General features: G+C 48.9%; 1 protein-coding gene across 1 annotated transcript in view; it reads left to right on the top strand.

Moving 5' to 3' along the window:
* The window catches only part of LOC6596918 (optomotor-blind protein), a 63,732-nt gene that overhangs the window by 7,968 nt on the left and 34,535 nt on the right, over positions 1 to 21,229 (top strand). The window contains 2 exon segments of the mRNA XM_026989680.1: positions 17,956 to 18,069; positions 18,164 to 18,317. Of these exon segments, the coding sequence (XP_026845481.1) occupies positions 17,956 to 18,069; positions 18,164 to 18,317 (268 nt within the window).

Raw genomic sequence — 21,229 nt, 5'->3', positions numbered from 1 at the left:
AACATAATGGCCATGGAATGCTTGGGTGGAATGAATGTCCTCCAGTGATAACTGTACTACAATTTCCAGAGTTCCAAAACTTTCGCTTTCCTTGTCGCAATAGAAGGCAGGGGACCACGTGGAACGAAACGCTGTAGAATTGGAATTGGAACAGGAGAAGACCGCAGCTCGGGAGCAACTTCTGCATGATAATGGAATATTTAGCATTTAAAAATTGCATTTCACATACGACGAAAACCCTCGGCAGTTGGACAACATTTTTTGGCATTCTCTCGCAATGCATAAAGCAAACAACGCAAAATATGACAACCGACAAACGACAGCCGACGACAGCCCAAGAACAACAACGAAGAGAATGAGGATGGGGATGGGGATGGGAATGGGGATCGAGGAGGACGATGATGACGTCCTTTATAATGAAGAACATGAGTTCAGAAGAACCCCAAAAAAAACAACAACAAAAAGAAGGAAAACACGAACAGAAAAAGGAGATACCACAACAACAACAAGAACAACAAAAAAGCTGCACAAATAATGGAGCAACAACAAAAACCAGGAGAATGCCAGAGAGCGAGAGAGAGAGAGAGAGAAGGACAGGGAGAGTGAGCAGGCGAGAGAGTCTGAGAGGACGAAGAAGGCGTCTTTTTGGCGCCAGAAAAATAACGACAATGCCTGACGAATGTGCGTGGTGGGGTCTGTCGGAGGGGATCGGCTGCCCGGTGGGGGGGACTGGGAGGAAGTCCCCCTGTGTGTGCGTGTGTGTGTCAGTGTGTGCGACAGAGAACAATGCATGCAAGAGACATGTGTTTGGCATTGGCGCTCACCGAAAAAAAGCTCTCTCAGCGGCAGAGAAAGTGATGATCGGCCGGCAGGCAGGGCGGCGGACAAAGCGCAGAGTGAAGAGCAGAGCCGAGGCGAGCACCGAAGAGCGGACCTAAAAGAAATGTCAAAAACAATGAGAACGGTCGAATGGATTTGACAAACATTTCCTAGATGTACGCTGGCAGATCAAAGAGATGGCGACAACAGCCAGCAGCAGCAGCAGCAGCCACAGCATCGCGGGGCCCGAGAGACGACAATCCATTGGCGCTCTCTCTGTCGCTCTTCCACTCCCAGAAAATTAGTCAAATTAGCACTCTCACTCTCTCTCTCTCTCACACGCACACACACATACGAACCGGAATACGAAACGAAAACGAAAGTAGAGCTTGGATCCGTTCTGATCCGATCCGATCCGATCCGATCTGTGGCGGATCCTCTATCCATTCGATCCTTTTTGTGTCTCTGCTGTTTTTTGTCGCCGTCTTTTGTCTCGTGGCATATTCACGCGTTCGAGGCGAACCCGGCTCGGGCTTTTAGCATTAGTTTACACTTGATTAGAACGCTAATTGGCCTCAAAAGGAGTTGGGGAACGGATGGGGATGCCGGTATGGCATGATTTTGGTATGGGGCTACCCATTGAGCTGGGAAATTTTTCGGGGAAATGTCCGCTTGATTGCCAAAAAGTTGCGCGATTAAGAAAGGATTAGGCTTTTGATCTATGCGATCTCTCTCTGCGGTAGACAGAGAGAGAGAACAACAGTGGTCTCATTTTGTTGAAGTTTTTTCATTCAGAATCAATTAATTCTGGTAATTTCTTTCTATGACCCCTATGATCCAGATCCAGATCCAGGTGATCCGATCCGATCCGGAAGCATTTGTGGTACTGCAGTGAAGCACTTTTGCTTCCCCTTCTATGACCTGGTCACATGTTCCCCTTCACTGCAATTCCTTGGTCTCTGCCTCCGTTCATTCTTATCTCCTACTCTGTTCTGTACTTCCCATCTTCTTTTGGGGCTGCCTCTGCTTGTGCTTCTACCTCTGCTGCCGCTGGTGCTGCCACTGACATCAGCGCAGCGCGCACAGAAGACGCTTTATGAATTTTAAGTGGCAAAAATTGACGAGTTGCTTTGGTTTTATTTTGTTCTTTATTATTATTATTACCGTATGTCTGTGTTCGTGTTCGTGGCTCGTCTCTGTGTATACAGATATATTTATTTAATATTTTGTGGCTGGCTTCAAGCGAGAGGGAGAGTGTGAGTGTGACTGGAAGGTAGAAGGTGGAAGGTGGGGGAGGGCCTCTCTCTGGAACCAAAAATATTATACAAATTGTATGGGGCCATTTGGTGAGTTTTAACTGCTCTGCGTGTTCTGTTTGCCAGATTCCCGATGCCGATCCCGATCCCGATGCCGATGCGACAACAATCCGTACATGTACATGCATACAGACATACATATATTTAAATATGTATGTGTGTGTGTGTGTGTGTGTGTATGTACGTATAGTTTATCTACGTTTTTGGTAACACACGAATTTATGTTACCACTTGGATTTTATGAATAAAAATTCCTCTTATTTCGGTTGCTTGCTGTGTGGCGGGGGAGTTCTGGGAAATACAAATCAAATTTATGTAGCACCCACTGTGCCTCTGCCTCTGCCTCTCTGAGAGAGAAATTAACACGAAGTCAAGAGGCAATTACGCACGCACACACATCCCAGGATAGTGGGAGGGAGAGAGGAGTGAGCGAGTGAGCGAGTGAGCGAGAGCATAGGTGTCAATGACGTGCGCTATCAGTTTTCATTCATGCCTAAGCCTCTCGCCCCCTGCCTGCCCTTGCCCCCTCCACCCACCAGCAGCAAGCTCTGTTGTGTGTGTGTTTTTTTTTTTCGCAATTCCCTTTTTTGCTTGCTTCTCTCCTGCTCTCCCAGCCTCTTTTCCACTCGGTGTGTGTGGGTGTGTATGCAGTCAATTAACGGCAAACAAAAGTTTCAGTCGGTCGGCTCTCTGCCTCTCTGCCTCTCTCTCTCTCTATCCCACTCCCACTCTCTCCCTTTTGTGGGTGGCAGCACATGTAATGCAGAAAACGAAAAAGTTTTACTCCTGCTGCTGCTGCAGCTCTGCCGCTGCGCTGCCGCTGCCTGCATCGTGTTAATTGAGTGTGAAGTTGGGCTTTTGTTGGTGCTGTTGATTTTAATTGTTAAGCAACAAAGGCGCGAAATATGTTTTAGCTGCTTGTGCCAATTTGGCTTTTAATTAAGCTTCTCCAAAAACAAAAAACAAAAACAAACAAAAAATAAACAAAAAACAGACATGTACATACATATAAAACCACACACACACACACACACCGACACTCGAGCAGAAAACAGAGCAAAAAAAGCTTGCTTCTGGGTGTTGCTGACCGAAGCTTTAGATGCCCTTTGCAGATCGCTTGTTCCATGGAAAGGCGATGATGTTTAAGGCGACTATATATGTATGTACGTACATATACATATGCATAAGTTTGAAAGATCTGAATAATAGAAAAAACAGTCACAGGAAATTGCTTTATGGAGGCGTTACATATGTCTGGTCGAAATCATCTTACCCTCTCAATACCTCTACAGGGCATGAAAAAGCTCTGGCAGCAGCAGCAGCAGCAGCGCCAGTGGCCGAGAGTGTGGCTTGCGTGCAAGTGCCAGCAAAGTGTTGATTTCATTAAAAGCAATTGCAACAGCAACTACAGCAGCAGCAGCAGCAAAGTCAAAGTCGTACACTCTCTGTCTCTCCGCCTCTCTCTCTCTCCCCAGCCGGCCTCTCCCACTGTTACCCCTCTCTACAGCACGCCTCTGCCTCTGTATCTGCCTCTGCTTCTGCTTCTGCCTCTGCCTGCTCTTGTTTTTGGTGTGATCGTGTGTTGACTGCATTTAATTGTTGTGCGCGCCGCCGTCGCCTCCGTTGCCTCCGTCGCTGCCTCGTTCTCTCGTTCGTTGTCACTTTGAGTTAACAACTCGATTACACGCTGCTTGCAACTGCAACTGCAACCGCACTGTCGGTGCTGGTGGTGGTGCTGCTGCTGCCACCGCCGCCGGCCATGTGCAATTTTTTGAATTATTAATGAATCTCAGCCAACGGCCACAATAAAACAGCGGAAAGCAAGAGAGCGGGAAAGACCCGCCACGATGGACCGAATCGAAGAATACCCTTGCAGGGGCATGCAAAATGCCACCACCTACCAGGTGATATGGTCAACCGATGTGGATCGAATATATGATGCTTAGATCAACTGGTAAACTCTTATCTGAAAACCTACAAGTTTTTATCACTCCATTGCCCATAGGCAGGCCTTGTTATAGCTTTTATCTTGTTCTCGTTACATCGTTGATTGAACGTTTTTCGTTACTCGCTGCCTAAGCCATCTCGTCACTAGCTAAGGTAGTGATTCAAATATCCTATTCCTAACTATAACTGGAAGAAATAAAAGACTTTTTTTGCACTCAAACTAGTTTTGGCATCGTAGTGATCGGATACCCTTATAGAATATCCTACGAAAGGGTATGCGGCGAGACAGCGATACCAGAGCGTCTTTCGGAGAGTGACGAAGAGAGGGCAGTGGACCAGAGCAGAGCAGAGCAGAGCAAGTGCCGTGTACAGCAGCCGGATCGTGTTAATAAAAAACAATTAATATTAAGTGTATGTTTAGTGTGGCTGTTGACGGTGTTGCCAATGTTGTTGCTGCTGTTGCTTTTGCTGTCGCTAACAACGCGCTAATAGTACAAATAATCAACGAGTGCAGCGCCGAGAACTCGTTATAGCTGTCTCCCTGGCTGTGTGTGTGTGTCGGTGTTGGCTCGTCGCGTGTAATTACTTTTAGTTGGTCATAATTTGTCAATAGCTATTTTGTTGCACTGCCAATTGCCGAGAGCAGTCGTCAACAGTCAACAGTCAGCGACGAGGACAACAGCGACAATCACAGTGCCCCCAACAACAGCAGCAACAGCGGAAGTGCAAGTGTGCAATCGTGTGTGGGGCATGAGGAGGCAGTGGCAGTGGAGGGGGCTAGGGGCCCTGTGGGGCTATGTTCACAGAAAGTGGAACAGGTTAGGTGCGAGGCTTAGTGCTTATTTGGAAAAGCATTTCCCATTTACCATCGCCAGTGTGGTGATTGATCGGCAATCGGATTGGATTTCACTTGTGCACGGGGGTCACTTCGTTACTCGCTGGTAGCTTAAGTTTCTCGTTGAGGCTAGTAGTGGCTTGATAGATAGTGCACTAAGCTACTCGACTCTGAACATATTTCCAAAGCTTGATTTCGATACCTCGTTTATAGCGTCATTCGTTGCTCGAATGAGTGAAACTATGCACTCGTTGCTTTCGACTCGTCACACGCAACTCGCATATTTCTTCAACGTTAATGAAGTATGTAATTGAGATCAATGACTGGCCAGCGGCATAGAACCTAGTTCCTATATGAGGTATTAATCTCTCTTAGAACCCATCCTTTTGCCGCTTCTCCTTCCGCTTCCCGTACTCGCAAATCCCTCTCGCTCAACCTGTTCCCCGCCCATGGCCGGCGCCTATCCAGGCTCGGCGGCTCCGCTGCAAATCCCTACACAAAAGCCGAGAGAGAGCCAGGAGAAGCCGTCGCTGCGGCATCCCCTTCAGGCCAACAACAAAAAAAACAAAAACCACAAAGGGCCGAGGGCTGCTTGTCTCTTCAGCTGCTAACCCTCTGTCAGGAGAGGGGTTTCGGTGCCGAAGCAACCCTGTTTGTTTCTGTTTTTGTCTGTCCGAGCCGGCCGATCCGATCGATCGTTCAATGGGAATGGTTCTCGAAGCGCCAGGTAAGCCACAGCCACAGCCACATCCTCATCCCTGTCGCTGTCGCTGTCTGAGGCTCTCCTTCTTGTGAACTCTTCTGTTCATCTGTTTGTTTTCTGTGTCCCTTTTCTGCTTTCCCTTGATCTGTGCCCCTGCCACACTGCCACACAGCCACACAGCCACTTGTCCAGTGTCGTTTGTATCTGCGTTTTATTATCATCCTGAGCCGCTGGGCTTTTGTGGATCCGATCGAAGCTTCTTTCGCTTTCTTCTCTCCTGCTTTTCCGCCTTCTCCTTGTGCACTCCTTTTTCTCTCATTTCCTTTTCGGCTGACCCTCCCCTTCAGCCTCTTATCATTCGCGTCAATCAGCTGTTGCCCAAGCAAAGCTTTCGTTCGAGGCCAAGCTTTCGCAAGCTCTCGCGATCACTGCGTCGACCGACCCCTTCTTCGGACCACGTCCCTGTCCTGCCACAGCTCTGTCCCAGGGCCCTTTTCGGACCTGACGAAAGGTAAACATACCACAAATTGGACAGTGGAACACATGTTTGGCGCGTTAAATGCTCGAGCGTGTTATTTATAACGTTTTTTATATGCGCTCAAGAGCCTCTCGCATCTTGGCCAAGAGTCTCTTGGCTCCTACTCTTCCTCCTCCTTCTTCTTCTTTTGGCCACTGCCGTTGCCGTTGCCGTTGCTGCTGCTTCTGCTGCTGCTGCTGTTGTTCTTGTTAAGACGCGTGTACCCAGTGCCCCTTCTTGCTGCTGCTGCTGGTGCTGCTGCTGCTGTTGTTGTTTGGTCAACACCTTTTGTAGACTTTTGCTCCAGGCAAGAAAGAGTCCACAGAGAGAGAGAGAGAGAAAGAGACACGCAAACCAAGAGAGAAAGAGAGAATGGGCAGGAGAAACAAAAAAAAAAACGGCAGCAGTTGTAAGTTTCTGTTTGTTCCTCATGTTGTTCCCTCTTGTCGCTTTCGGTCGACCGCAGAAATATGCGTATGGGATGCGGGGCCCTGGGTCCTTTTTTGGTCTTATGACAGCCATCGGTCAGAGCAGAGGCTTCGGCTTCGGCATCGGCATCGGCACGGAGTCCTTGAGTACAACTGACGCCAGGGCCATCCATCGACAAACACGCAATGTCCTCCACGAACTTTCGAAAGCGCCACAAAAGAATTCCCATTCTAGAACGGCGATCGCTATCGCAAGTATGGAAAAAGGTCTTCGAGAAGAGAACCTCTCGGGGGACTTTGGTGAAAGAATGAAGAATACCAAGCAAACTGATGAAAGTTCTGATCAGATCCTTAGGTTCTCGACTCCACAGACGCCTTACGAGAGCACATGACAGATATTCCCAAAGTTATAGAAGCTCTAGAGCTTTTTTCAAGTCTTTTTCCATGCACAAAGTCAATGGAAAAAACACAAAGCAAGCTCCTTAGAGGTTAAGGTCTTTAAGCAAATTCCTTCGACAGCAGTCTGCGATTCAAAGATCATGGCTCCCAAATCTCTGACTGGATGGGGAGAACGGAACACAGCCCGAAGCAATGCCAAGCCACCAAGCCACCAAACAGCAAGCAGCAGGGAGGAAGTCCCAGCAAACAGTCGCGGAACAGGTGAACAGGAGATCCACAAAGAGAGATTCTCCTTGGGGGATTTTCGGGATTCTGTATTCGGTATTCGGGATGTGTTGGCTTATCAGAGCCCAGCAGTTGGAGGAGGAGGTTTCTGCGAATCGTGTTGATTTGATTTATTAAAGCCCACAAATGAAAAACAATAAAACAAAGGAAGCCATAAAGGCAGGCATGTCTTTTGGGTAACGAAGCATCAAATACCCAACCAAGGAGCAGCACTTATGAGTACAAATACTTCAAGTAATGGCAGGAGCCCAGATATCTTTTGTAAATGTAACTTTCCGATACAGAGCCATCTGTTCTGGACAAACTGCTGCTCAAAATCGTGGATACCCTGCCTGCTGGCGCACAGGGTACTCGAATGTCCGAATGTGAATTCGAATTTATCGCTGTTCGATCATAAATAAGAATTATATAAACATGCGTTGTGCTCCGGCACTCTGCACCACCCATGAATGGAGGCCTGTGCCTCTGCCTGGGCCTGGGCCACAGGTAGGCAGGCGCAGGCCTCTCCTTACCAGCCCTGGTCGGTTGGTCGTGTGTGAGTGAGTGCTGCTTGGCTGTGGGCTGAAACAAGTTGCAGTCTTGTTGTCGATGACGAGGACGGAAGAGTGGCTTGGTTTTGGTTTCAGTTTGGATTGGATTGGAATGGATTGGAGTGTTCGCCGTGTGTGGGACACATTAGAAATGCCTGATCCGAGCTGAGGCGGCGATCCCTGGCTCTCTGTTCCTGTTCCTGTTGCTGTTGCTGTTGCTGTTCCTCCTGGCCCTGTCTCTGTCCCATCCCGGACTGTTGTCTGTTGGCCGCTTGTTGGTGATGTTAACAACATTTAAACGCAGCTCGTTTAGAATCTGATTGTTTCTCCTCTCCCTGCCCTGCCCTGCCCGGCACAGCCCTGCTCTGCCCTGCCCTGCCCTGTACAGGCGATCGATCCCTCTCCATTGAGAACTGGCTTCGCCTAGGCCTCGTTACGTGCCTTCTTCGCCTTGTTGACGCTGAGGATTTATGAGTGTCTGACGTGTGTGATGACTGTTATTAGCCGCGGCCACGTCCACGTCCACATCCACATCCACATCCCAGTGCCAGTCGCAAGTTCCAAGTTTCAGCTCCGGCTCCAGCTCCAGCTCCAGTCGTTGTCGATCGCTTTAAACGGATGTGCGGATGTGTGCATCAACATGGCCATCACTGTACTGCAGGCCCCCCATCCATCCATCCATCCATCCATCCATCCATACCTCACGAATCATGATGATGATGATGATGATGCTCATCATCGTCCTGGTCGCCACCGCGTCAAGGATCTCTCCCTCAGTCTCTCTGTCCCTCTGTGTTTGTGGATCTCTAAAGCAAACAGAAACGCGTTAATGGCGCCTTCCACCATAATTTAGACATTAAACGTGGGCGCTGGGGGGGCGTGTCTGGTCTCGGTTTGGGCCTCGCTTTATTTGTATTTGTATTTGTATTTGCTGTTGGTTTATGCGATTACTCACTGTACTACCCAGCAAGGCGGATACGAGCAGAGAGGTGGCTCTGGGCAGTAAAAGATCCCATAAAATATTAAAAGTATACCAAAGATCTACCAAATTGGCTCAAGACATGGGAAAATAAACCAGAAATATGCCACAAATATCCCATTTACGTTTTGGCATGAAGATACCTTCCAGTGCTAAGCCCCGGTGGGAAAGAGGGAGCCTGTGATGTGCCTTGACTTCGGGAGTCTCGGATTTGACATCTTTAAAAGCCTGACAAAAATTGAATAAAATCCATCTCGCCTGAGTTGCTTCCACTTCTATTCAATAGCCCTTGCCCACTCCAGACCACGCAGCCCCCTCGCCTGCCCCACTCCGAGGCACTCTCCTTTGGCCCCCCGATTTCTGGAGATTCATCTTGAGAACATCTTTCTTTAGATTCGTTCGCTTTGAGCTCACTTGAGCACTAAATGCGCATAAATTACTTACACTTTGGCAGGCAAACATTGACAAGAGAAGCCACGCCCACGCCCACACCCACCCCCTCCACCTCCACCTCCCCCCACCTTCTAGAGAGCCAGCGAAGCACTCATCCAACCACCCATCGACCCGTCCAGCACCATCCACACCACTCGAAGCAAACCAACGAACTGCAAAACATTTGACGCACAATTTAATTAAAAATAAGACAAACTGTCCCGCTCATCCCCCCCGCACGCTCTCTCTGTCCCTCTCTTTACCACCCCCAAGAAGCACCCGACAGGCGCCACCAGAAAAAACTCTATTTAAAAGTTGGCCATAAATAATTTAACACCAAACTCTGGGCCTCGTCCTGCGGATACTTTTGGATGGGGCGTCCTGCTGCCAACTTCTGTTTCCTCCCCTTGCCGGCAACTGTCACTGTTCCTGCCACTTGGGGCAAGCGCTTTGGCCAATGTTGAATCTTGACCAAATAACTTGAGACCGTCGCTGGCTCTGAGAGCCACAGGAACTCAATGGGTTAAGAACCTAATTGAGTTTGAAGACGCATTCCAGAGGATATTAGCCCTTGTGTATTGACAATATTTATTACAAGTTTTGTTGGGACTTTCGTAGGAATTCATGCGGAAAAACCTACCGTATATAAGGCAATGGATTTACTTGTTAAGGACCTGAGAACTAAAAGATACTAAAAGATATTAAGATGGTATAGAGATGGTATAGAGATGGTATGGAGATGGTATAGAGATGGTATAGAGATGGTATGGAGATGGTATAGAGATGGTATAGAGATGGTATAGAGATGGTATAGAGATGGTATAGAGATGGTATAGAGATGGTATAGAGATGGTATAGAGATGGTATGGAGATGGTATAGAGACTACCCTCTAAGTCCCAGCGTCACTGGGAGAGAGAACTGGTTGTTTCCTGAAAACTTCATAAAATTATAATTAAGACGAGGTTTCGCTTTTTCAAAGATCGGACTTACATGTGGGATAGTAATATAGCTGTCGTAGGTATCGTAGGATCGGATTCAGCATCAGCTCAAGTTAATTGGGGGGGAAAACGAGTGAGGAAAATCGGTGGAGATTGTAATGGCAGTCATTTAAATCAATTTGCATAAATGTAACTTATTTTTTTATTTACAATAAATTCGCTTGAAAATTTACCTGCGTTCTTTTTGTTATTATTATTTCGCTCGAGTATTCGTTGCATGTGCATCAAATTGAATGGCAAATGAAATAAAAATTGCTGATAAATTGTTGCGGCTGTTTATTGTAATTTGTTGTTGCTTTTTCTGCCTTTGATTATTGTGCGAAAAGTCACACAGAGCGCAGGGCCAGCGGCGTGCATATTAAAAAGTCAAAGCGACGCGAAGCCCATGCGAGGCCCCTGCGAGACCCGAGCGCCCCGCGAGCGGCAGAGGAAACGGCGAACTATTAATAAATGAATGCAAATGAGCGACAAGTAGCAGAAAAAACGTGTCCACAAAAAGACCAGTACACATGTAAGCTGCATGCGAGTCTGTGTGCGAACGCCCCTGACGAATCAAAATCGGAATTGAGCTGGACAAATATTCAGCAATGCCGAACGATCCTCCCGCGCTGTGCATGCAAATCGAGGCAGGGGCTGCCATCGCTGGCGGCGTGACAAGTGTGTTGGAATGGTACCGATCCGATCCGATCCGATCCGACGCGACCCGATCCGACGCTTTTTTAGTGCCATTCGCATCGCAATATCGCAACGCACTTTCCTTTGCTTTTTGAAAATTGTATATTTTCTACAGATTATTGGATTTTGAGCAACTTTGGCGAGAGCGCTCTCAGGGAGTGCCTCTACTAGTAAGAATATTGATACACAGTTTTGGACGAGGATGAAGGCGATGGCGATGACCGGTCGGTCGGTCGGTCCATGGAGAGGGGGGAGGATGTCAAGAACCAGAGATGGGCGGTCCTACTGACCAGCGTGAGAGAATGAAACAGAAACAGAAACACAAACAACAAGCAGAGGAATTAAGCAAAGCACAAAGCAAATAAAAATAACAAAAGCAATTCGCGCAAAATGCCAGCACACACACAGACACCCGCGCGGAGGGAGAGCAACACAATCACACATGCGGGGGTGTAGGCCATCTCGCTCTGGCCCAGTCACAGTGGACTGAGCAGCGTGCAAGCGAGACAGCAACAGCCGAAAGAGCACGAAAAAAGCACACCTCTGGCAGGTGTATTGGTGGGAGAGGGAGAGGGAGTGGCAGCGGCAAAGGGTGAGCGGCGGAGAGGACTGCACATATGAATGGTTAGAACTTTTGCGAGGGAGGGGGAAGGGGCTGTGCATGTGCATATGCATATGCATGTGTGTGTGTGTGTGTTTGTGTCAATTGACCGAAAATGATGGCGACGCGACGTCAACCGAAATGTTTTTTTTTTTTTTTTGGGGCAAAAAAAGAGAAGAAAAATGGCGCAAATTTGTTTGTATGGGGGTGTGAGTGTGTCCGCAATTATGAGCAATTATGACAGACGACAGAAGTGAGAGAGAGAGGCAGAGAGACGAAATAAATGCAAAACAAAGGAACACAAAAATATGCGACAATAAAACCCATGTGAGGGGTGTTTTGTGTAACTCTCAGCGAGAGAGAGGGGGGTGTATCCTTCAGAATTGGTCAAACATAAGGAGAGAGCGGATCAGGAAGAAGGCCAAGGAATACACTGAATGAAAGAAGGAGACAACTTTCCACAGAGCGAATATCGATGAAACATGAGCACTATGTGACTAAAGCTATAAAAACCTCCAATATCCTCTCTCTTTTTCCCCCTTTAATGTTTCTAATCGCTCGTGCAACCCTAACGAGCAGTGTTGCCACCTCCAGTAACGAGGAAGCAAAGCCATAATTATCAGGCACTCTGCGGCTGTCATCGTTCCCCCTCGGACAGCAGCCACAGAATGCCACATAAATCAACACCCAAAGTCGAGGAGTCAGCCGAGACCGAATATTCAAAACATAACCCCGATGAACCCCCAACCTCCCCAGCGCCCAGTACCCAGTGCCCCACTCCAGAGCACGTCTCCCTGGCGCCTTATCTGCGTGACAACTGCATTTCAATTCATAACAATTAAGTTGAACAACAAGCGGATCAGAGCAGGCCCCAGAGCCCCAGAACACAGAGCACGGAGCACGGAGCAGAGCGGCATTTGTAAATGGATGGAGGAAACTGTTGGGGTTTGGGGTATTCGGGTATTGGGGTACCGAGTATTCTAATCGTTGACAAGGTCAACGGGTTCAGTTCATATAATTTTTGTGCGGAAGAGCCTTTCGGACGGCTTTAAACGGATGGGTATGGGTACATGGAGGGAGAGAGGAGGGGAGCGAGTTATCATGCCCGATGACAGTGCCACAAATCTGTAATCTATGGGCGCTATACCCGATAAGGATACCGAGGGGCAAGACTCTGATACCTTCCGATCCCCAGAAGTCGGTGCATCGGGAGATACTCTACTCTGCTGTTCGGTTCGGCTTCGCTTCGTTTCGGCATTCGTTTTCGTTTCGCTCGTTTCACGCTCCCAAATGAAGCGATCAAATCATTTCGTAATTACACTCGATCTCCCACATTTGATTTATTCATTGCTCGAAGTACTATCGGTAAGAAGCGATAGTTTTCCCCCCTCCCAGACCCCCTCCCCCACTGATCTAAACTGATCTGATCTGATCCTTTTGTTTGCCCCTTGGAGAGCGAGCCTTGGCATGTTTGTCTGGGCCCGGCTTAATGGCATGGCCATTCATTTTGGGCCACAACGAGTTCCACTGCCACTTTCGAGAGAGTGGGCGTTCCCGCTAACTGACAGCCCGAGACACACACACAAAGGAGCTCTCAAAGGAGAGGTTGGCCGAGGAGTTTACGAGGACTGAGGTCTTGGGGCAGTTGTTATGCCTTCATAAATTGTTTTATTATTATATAGACTTGATATATTGCATATCCAGTCTGTCCTGGGCCTGGGCCTGGGCCTGTGCCTGTGCCCCTGCCTGTGCCTCTGTCTCTGCCTGGGCCTCCGCCTGTCAGTTTATTGGTTTAACTAATTTGCCCCCGATCCTCTCAATCTTCTCTTCTGCCTCTCATGCATACAATATACGAGTATCTCCTCCTTTCTGTAGGGGTAATTAACGTTTATGATGCAGCTGCCTTGCAGGTTCCCATTGTCCTTTTCTGCGGTCGAGAGAGCTGTATGCCTGTGCGCCACAAATTTGTCAAATATCCATCTACAAGTTTATTTCCCATCTCACATCTCCCATCTCCCATATCGATCTCCGTTTCCCCATTTCCATTTGCCAGGCTCCTGTAAAATTCAAAAATTCAGGAAGGAACCGGCAAGGCAATAATTTGCATGCAATTGTCATTCAATAAAATTCAAATTAAATGCAATCGAAATGTCCCCAAAATAATACAAAAAAAAAAGAAGAAGAAAAAACAACCGACTGACAGATGTTCCTCCTTCTAGGCAAATGATGTAAGCCTGCTGAATATGCACCCATATCCATGTCCCAGAGATCCTCCAGAGATGGCCAAATGTGTTGACAAACTTGGCCAAAGATTAAAGCGGTTTCCTCCAACGAAACAACAACAACAGCAACAGCAACAACAAAACGACAAAAAGTCGACAACAATTTTGTTGTCACAAAGGCGAACTGTCAACAGCAGCAGCGGCAGCAGGGGCAGCGGCAGTAGGGGCAGCGGCAGTAGGGCCCCAACCCCTAGCCCTTACATTTTTGGTTCCTTTTCGGTCAACAGAACTGCAGGTGCTACTTTAATCCCCGCGCCTTGTTGACAAAGACAACGAATGCAAGCGTTTTGCAAGCCAGCCCCTGGCGATGGACAGAACCCACAGACTGGCAGGGGGATAGGACAGGGGACAGCCAAACAGACGAACGGACAGCTAAGGACCGATCGACCTCTGTTTGGTTTGTTGTGTCGGTGCCTCTGCTGTCCCTCTGGCCCTTCTGCTTTGTACCCATTCCCATTCCCATTCCCATTCCCATTCCCATTCCTACATCCAATTCCGATCATCATCGCGATGATCAGCTGTGGCGCGCTGTTGACATTGCCATTGCCTGCATCTCCTCTTCTCTCATGTTTTTCCTCGTCGGGCTGCTGTCGTTTGATTGACTATCAGATAATGCATTGGCGCTTCTAAGGCAGACCCTGCACTGCCCTGCCCTGCCCTGTGCCCCGTCCAGTCGTATCGATTGAAGTGGAGGGCGCACAGGTGCGTTAATAGACGCCGTTTAGCCCCCGGCCACGATAACAGGGCGGAGAGCTCACACACACACACAGATGTCACCACCTGCCCTCTCCTCTACTCTCCTCTCCTCTCGTCCGATGCAATCGCCTAATCGATTACATGGCCACCGAAAAGTACCCTGACTGACCTTTCGTGTCCCATGTCCCATGTCCCCTGTTCCAACTGTACAACTCAATTCTCAGCTGGAGATTGTCTATCGGTTTGGAATGTTTTGGGAGCTCATCTTTCAGTCGATGATCTATTCGGGATGTGACATCCTTTTGAGGAACTTGATCTGAGCGGAAGGATGTACAGCTCGAGTCGAGAATCATGCACACGACATGTAATTGTGTTCTTTTGCAATTCTCGCTTGTGCGTCTCGAGTGGAATCGATGGGAGAATTAGGAGAAAGGATGCCCATCTGGGGCTCATTTATCCTGTTTCGTCATTGAACCGTTGATCTGTTTTGCTCTGCCTTTAATCAATGATCAATGTTCCTTTGCCAGTCTGAGGCTTTCTTCCACTCCTCTGTCCTGGCTGTCCGAGTCCGCGCCACTGTACCGTCCCTGAATGAGCGAATAAACGGAGGAAGAGCACAAAACCCAATTACAACTCAATCGGTGAGCATTTTATTTTCATTGCCACTGCGGGCATCGGCGGGGCCCCGGCTAATTGATTAGCCATTAACCCCAATAGTGACGAGTGTACGAGAGGGCCAGGACACTGAAGGACAACTGAGCGACACCTTTGCACACACACACACACACACACACACACATCACAGAGACGGAGGGAGAGAGGGGGAGACACAAACGCACTGCGCTTAATTAGGCTTAATTATGGGCTCATGGAACCCCATTCGCCGCTCCACCCCGTTGTTGAGGGGTAAGCAGCGAGGGGGCGGGGTGGGGAGGTGTCCCAGCTTGATGGAGGGGAAATTGAATTAGCCGCAGTCGCGTTCCCGTTCGTAAAATGTGTGTGTGTGTGTGTGTGTGTGTGTGTGTGTGTGTGTGGTGTGTGCGTGTGTGGGACCCCCAGAAGAAGCTGCAAAACAAACATCGCTCTGGTCAAAAGGTGCAAGTTTTACACGTAACGATTTGCACGAACCTGAATCTCAGCCCCAAGAGCTCTTGCAGCCCAAAGAGAGCCCTCAGCAGCAGCAGCAGCAGCTGAAGATGAAGCTGATGCTGAAGCCTGAGCAGGAGCAACGAGGCTCCAACACAAACGAGAGCAAATCGTTTTGTTGTCGAGCACAGAGCGCAAGGGGCGGGGGAGGGAAGGGGAGGCGAGGCGAGGATCGCACATTTGGCGCAGTCGCCGAACGCTCCCAGCCCCAAAAGCCAGAGCCAGAGCCAGAGCCAGAGATATTTTGTGCGCGTGTGGTGTGGCCCAGGACTGGCTCTGGCTCTGGCTCTGACTTTGGCTCCGTCTTTGGCTCCATTTGGCTTCGTTTCGCTTGGGGCTATGGCGCGACTTGGCGACTTGGCCTGGTCTGGCCCAAAACCCGGGCCCCGGCCATAACAAGCTGCCAACAACTGGCGCCAAGTGCTCAATAATGTTAACGAGCTATTCAGTTAAGACAACACACAAAAACAAAAGCAACACAGGCAACAAAAAAAGAAAAAACAAAAACCGAAACACACACAAAAAAAGAGCAAGCCCAAACGGGGGGAAGGCGGGCCGAAGCCTTAAATACCCTTGAAGGAACCCCCCTGTCCTGCAACAAAAAAAAAAGAAGAAAGAACACCTCCTTGAAGCTCCAAATGTGGGGGACCTGAAAGGTCTCTAGGAGAACGGTATGCCATCTGCAGTAATAGAACGAGAAGATCTGTGAGAAGGTCCTCCGTGTGGCAATGATTCATCGCATCGAGCACTCGCATCTGTGGCATGCACTGGGACACCTCGTATTCCCATTCGCGGATATACCCCACGCGCGTGAGAGTATCCGCAAAAACGAAAAACGACAAAAAAGAAGAGAACCCAAGCAAAGCCCTCGCTGGCAGACAGACGTGCCTTGGTTCCTTGGCAAATAAAAAATAATTTGCAGTCGAAAAAGGCAGACGAGAGGCAGGCCCGGGCCCGGGCCCCAGTCCAAAGTCCCCCGTCCCCCAGCCCCAAGTCAGGTCCCAGTCCGAGAGTCCAGAGAGAAAGAAAGAGAGGGGCAGAGAGTCTTCTTCTCTAAATAGAAACATCCTCCGACTTGGCCTGGGCCTGGGCCTGCGCCTGCCCCTCCCCTGCCGCGTTCGGTTCCGATCCCGATCCCGATCGGATCCCTCGACTCGAGCTCGAGCCCGAGTCAGTCAGTCCGTCAGTCAAGTCGGACATCAGTCAGCAGCTTGTTAGCCGCTCTCGCCTTGGTTCTGGCTCTGGCTCTGGCTCTCCGGCTCTCTGGCTCGCCTTTTGTTGGTTCTTTTTGTCTCTTTTCTTTACTTCTTTTTATCAAAAATGCAGTCGCAGCTGATGATGATCTGTGAACATGAACAAGACGTTCGTTAAATTTGATTCATGAGGCGAAGACGAAGGCGCTTGGACCTGAGCCATAGCCGTAGCCTCAGACGTGGCTCTGGCTGTGGCTGTGGCTGTGAACGTGGACGTGTATCTGGACCTGGGGACGAGGCGCAGTCGCAGTCGCAGCGATTGAGTGATTGCTACTTAAAGTTATAATTTTCATATTTATATGTGTGTGTATTGAGGGTGCAGCAGCAGCAGCAGCAGCGGCAGCGGCAGCGGCAGCGGCGACTCTGGGTCCCTTTTTGGGTGGATGGTCCACGACATCGACTGTTGCCTGGCTGCCTGCCTGCCTGTGTGTTCCCTCCAGGGCTGGGGCCATGTAATTTTCGAGTTTGCACATTGCCACCAACATGGCTAATCAACCCGGCCAAGACCAGGGCCAAGAGCCCAGAGCGCTCTCTCTCTCTCTCTCTCTCTCTCTGGCTTTGGCCAATTTGAATTCGAGTTGCAAGGCAAGTCGAGGCGGAGGCGGAGGCAGAGGCAAGTCGAAACAATTTGTGGCTTGGCGCCACTTGATAACCTGGCCCCGACTGGTCGACGTTTGGGTTTGTTTGCTTTAGCCAGGGACTCCGGGACTTGGAGTCGACTCGAGTGGAGTCTTGGAGAGACTCCGAATCTGGCTTGGCTTTGGCTCTGGCTCTGATAATGATGATGATGATGATTGTGTGCGTGTGTGTGTGTGTGTGTATGTGTGTGTGGTTAGCGAGGGGTACCGTCAGGGCACTGGGGACTGGGAACTGAGGACTGGTCCTGATCTTGCCCGGCGGTGGGCCCCTGAGAACCAAACCAAGCAAAACAGAACGGAGAGCATCAAACCGTTGCAGCATTTAGGCTTTATATGCCGCACTGATTAATGTTTTATTTGATTACCAGGCCCCCGAACCACACCGAACCACACCGAACCACACTGAACCACGCAGAACCACACCACAAGAGTCGACTCCTAATATAATCCCACATTTTTGCTTCTTCGTTCGCAGACAAATGTTCCCGCAAATGAAATTTCGTGTTTCGGGACTGGACGCCAAGGCTAAATACATCTTGCTACTGGATATCGTTGCGGCGGACGATTATCGTTATAAATTTCATAATAGGTAAGTCTGGGAAAGGATCATCCTCCTGCCGCCTGCCATTGGAATGTAATAATTTTGTCGGTCTTTCGTTTCCGTCTCTCCCCCTCTGTTGCAGTCGCTGGATGGTGGCCGGCAAGGCGGATCCGGAGATGCCAAAACGCATGTATATCCATCCAGATTCGCCCACAACGGGTGAGCAATGGATGCAGAAAGTTGTTTCCTTTCACAAATTAAAATTGACCAACAATATTAGTGATAAACATGGATTTGTAAGTACTGTACGTCTTCTTTGTTTACCGCATTAGTTATCTAAGATACTATTAATACCACATATGCCACATATACAAATCGTACAATTGCTGTACGCCCAACACAACCCAAAACGATGCCAACGAATATTCTGCTATGTTTTTCATCTTTCCCTCATCGAGATGTGTAGTTTTTCTTCGCTTTTTTCTGTTTTCGGAGTAAGTTCGGAGTGATTTTCATACATTTTCAATGTTGGCAATGTACTAGGGGACAATGGTAATTGAAGATAGGAATAAATTGACTGTTTCCATCTGTTTTACTATTATATTCTGGGTATTCCCTATTTTCGGAGTAAAGGCTGATTGTTGCCACATTAGGAGTTTTTAGGAAGGGACAAGTAGTAAATTAACGGTAAATTCGGAGTCATTAAATTGTGTATTCTGATAAAAAAATTATTTTTCCAATTGTTTAGGAGTAAACTCGGAGTCATTCAAATTGATTTTATGATGTAGGATGGAAAATCATTGGAAAGCTTTCGCATATTTCATTATTTTCGGAGTCGATTAGGAGAAATTCTAACAGTTATTAAATTCTGAGTTTTCGGAGTTGATTCGGAGAAAATTTTGGAGACATTCCAATTTAATTTATGATGGAAAAATAACAATTTCGTAGTTGTTGGGGTATTTCACTATTTTCTGAGTCGGTTAAGAGTAATAATGTTTTGTAAAATATGAAAATATTAAATATTGTGAAGGTTACATGAAGTTTCTTATAGTTAGTAAATTCGGAGTTATTAGGAGTAAATTCGGAATCTTTAAAATTGAGTTTCTGAGTGCTGGTTCGAAGCGGGTGGGACTTTCCTTCCCGGAGTCAATTTGAAGCAATAGAAAAATGGAACTCGGAGCCATCGTATATCTTGGATGATCGGGGATCCCATGGATCTCGCAGATGGGAAGATTCGTGTGCTGCGCAAAAAGGAAATGGCTATCTAACGTCTGCCTTTCCATCAGCGCGATTCGGCGTGTCGTAGCGGAGTTATTCAAAGGCACCTAACTGATCCGCTGATCCCCTGATCCGCTGATCCAATCGAGCAGCGAACATCAAAGCAAACTTTATCTACATATATCCCCCATATCAAAGCAGCTGCGACGACGGCCACAGCAACAGCAACAGCAACGGCAACGGCAGTGTGTTGGGCGGCACCTAACACTCGACAGCCGACAAGCGACAAGCGACTGGCTTTGGCTTTGGCTTCCACTTCAAATGCGAGTGCGAGTGCGGGCATCCTCCTCCTGCCACCGCTCGCTCCATTTGCAATCTGTCAGCGGTGGCCACTTGCCCATTTGGGCCCCCGTCTAACCCCCTGCCACAGCCACTGCCACATCCCCTTCTTTCTTATCAACGTAAATTTGCATGGCATCCGCGATGCGACGCGACGCTACGCGAGGCGACTCGGGTCCCAGTCCCAGTCGCAAACGCAGTCGCAGTCGCAGTCCGGGCCTGCACTTTGAAGTATTCTGCAGCGAAGCGCCGCGCTTATCTAAAACTTCTCACACGCATGTAGGAGGGGAGGAGGTGGAGGACCACGACGGCCAAGCCAAGTCGTTGGATAAGCCCCTGGATAGGGGTTGCAGGGTGGGGTGCAGGGTGCCAGGGCTGGGCGCCAAGCAAATTGTCGGTGGACTTTTCATTTGATGGCCGCGCTTCCAAGGCCGCTTTTGACTTTGTAGTTGTGCCGACGCCGATCGCGTAAATTTCATCAACTGCTGGGCAAATTTTCATTTTTATTGATCAGACCCCAGAGAGTCCCGGGGGCCCCGGACCCGGACCCGGACTGGGGCCACCCGTTGTGACTCGTTTGCCTACGATGAGGATAATGACGATCATGCGACTTGGGGATGATGATCATGGTTATGATCATCATCATGATGATGGGGCAACGCTGGCGGGCGCCATGCAGCTTTTTTTGTCATGTCTGGTGTGCTCCGCCTTCTCACTGTGCTGTGTGCTTTTCCTCTCCATCTCTCTCTCAGTCTCAGTCTCTCTATCTCTCTCTCTCTCTCTCTGTTTTGCATGCCAAGTCATAAATCGCACAGCGAACAAGGGCTCCATCTCCTGGTTCCCTGGGTTCCCTGGGTACCCTGTTCCCTGTTCCCTGTGTGCGTGGGCCTCTGCTAAGTAGCCTGTGTTGGCCATTAATTTCGCTTAGTTCAAACGCCCAAAACGCCGACGCTGCGTGTGGTGCCGGTGCTGGTACCCGTACACCCCCTTCGTTGGGCTGGCTCCTTTGCCGGCGGCTGGGGGTGGGGACGGGGCACGGGGCGTTGTAGGAGTGGGTACGGGGTCCGAGGTCTAAGCCACAGCTGTGCAGGCTCTCAAAAGCGTTATAATCATATAATAACCATGTGATAGAGAACTAGAGAATCAAAGTCTATAATTTAACACTTTTTGCGGTCAGAGAGGGGTCAGCCCGCGCTCGCTGGCTGCGTGTCAAAACAACAGAAAGTCGTCGATTCTAGAGCCCATAAAACCCATAATTGTGACAAGGAGTACCCACGAATGTACTCGTCGTTGTTCGATGAATACCCTAGAATGGGAAGATCGGCTTATCGGTTGGAAGCTCCAAGATCGTGGCAATCCTTTTAGATACTGCTTTTTTTCATAGGCTACCTTTAGTTCATTTTCTTTCTTTTAGGTATTTCTATTAGTTGGTTCTTTGAGGGTATTCCCGGCTTCGACACTCCCCGTTGTGGCATTCCTTTCTTTTTGTCGTACTACTTGGGTATCTTGCCCCAAAGCGGTACGGAAACGGAAGCGGCTTTTCTCGTACATTGAAATGCACTTAGCGCGGCAAAAAACGCGCGCGCGTTTTTAAACGCCCCCTTTTTGTAGCGGTCGGTCGGTCGGTCGGTCGGTCGGTGGGCCTCTCTCT

The sequence above is a fragment of the Drosophila persimilis genome, unplaced genomic scaffold (assembly GCF_003286085.1).
Source record: "Drosophila persimilis strain 14011-0111.01,24,50 unplaced genomic scaffold, DperRS2 tig00000431-arrow-pilon, whole genome shotgun sequence".
Classification (NCBI taxonomy): domain Eukaryota; kingdom Metazoa; phylum Arthropoda; class Insecta; order Diptera; family Drosophilidae; genus Drosophila; species Drosophila persimilis.
This window is presented reverse-complemented; position numbering and strand designations above follow the sequence as displayed.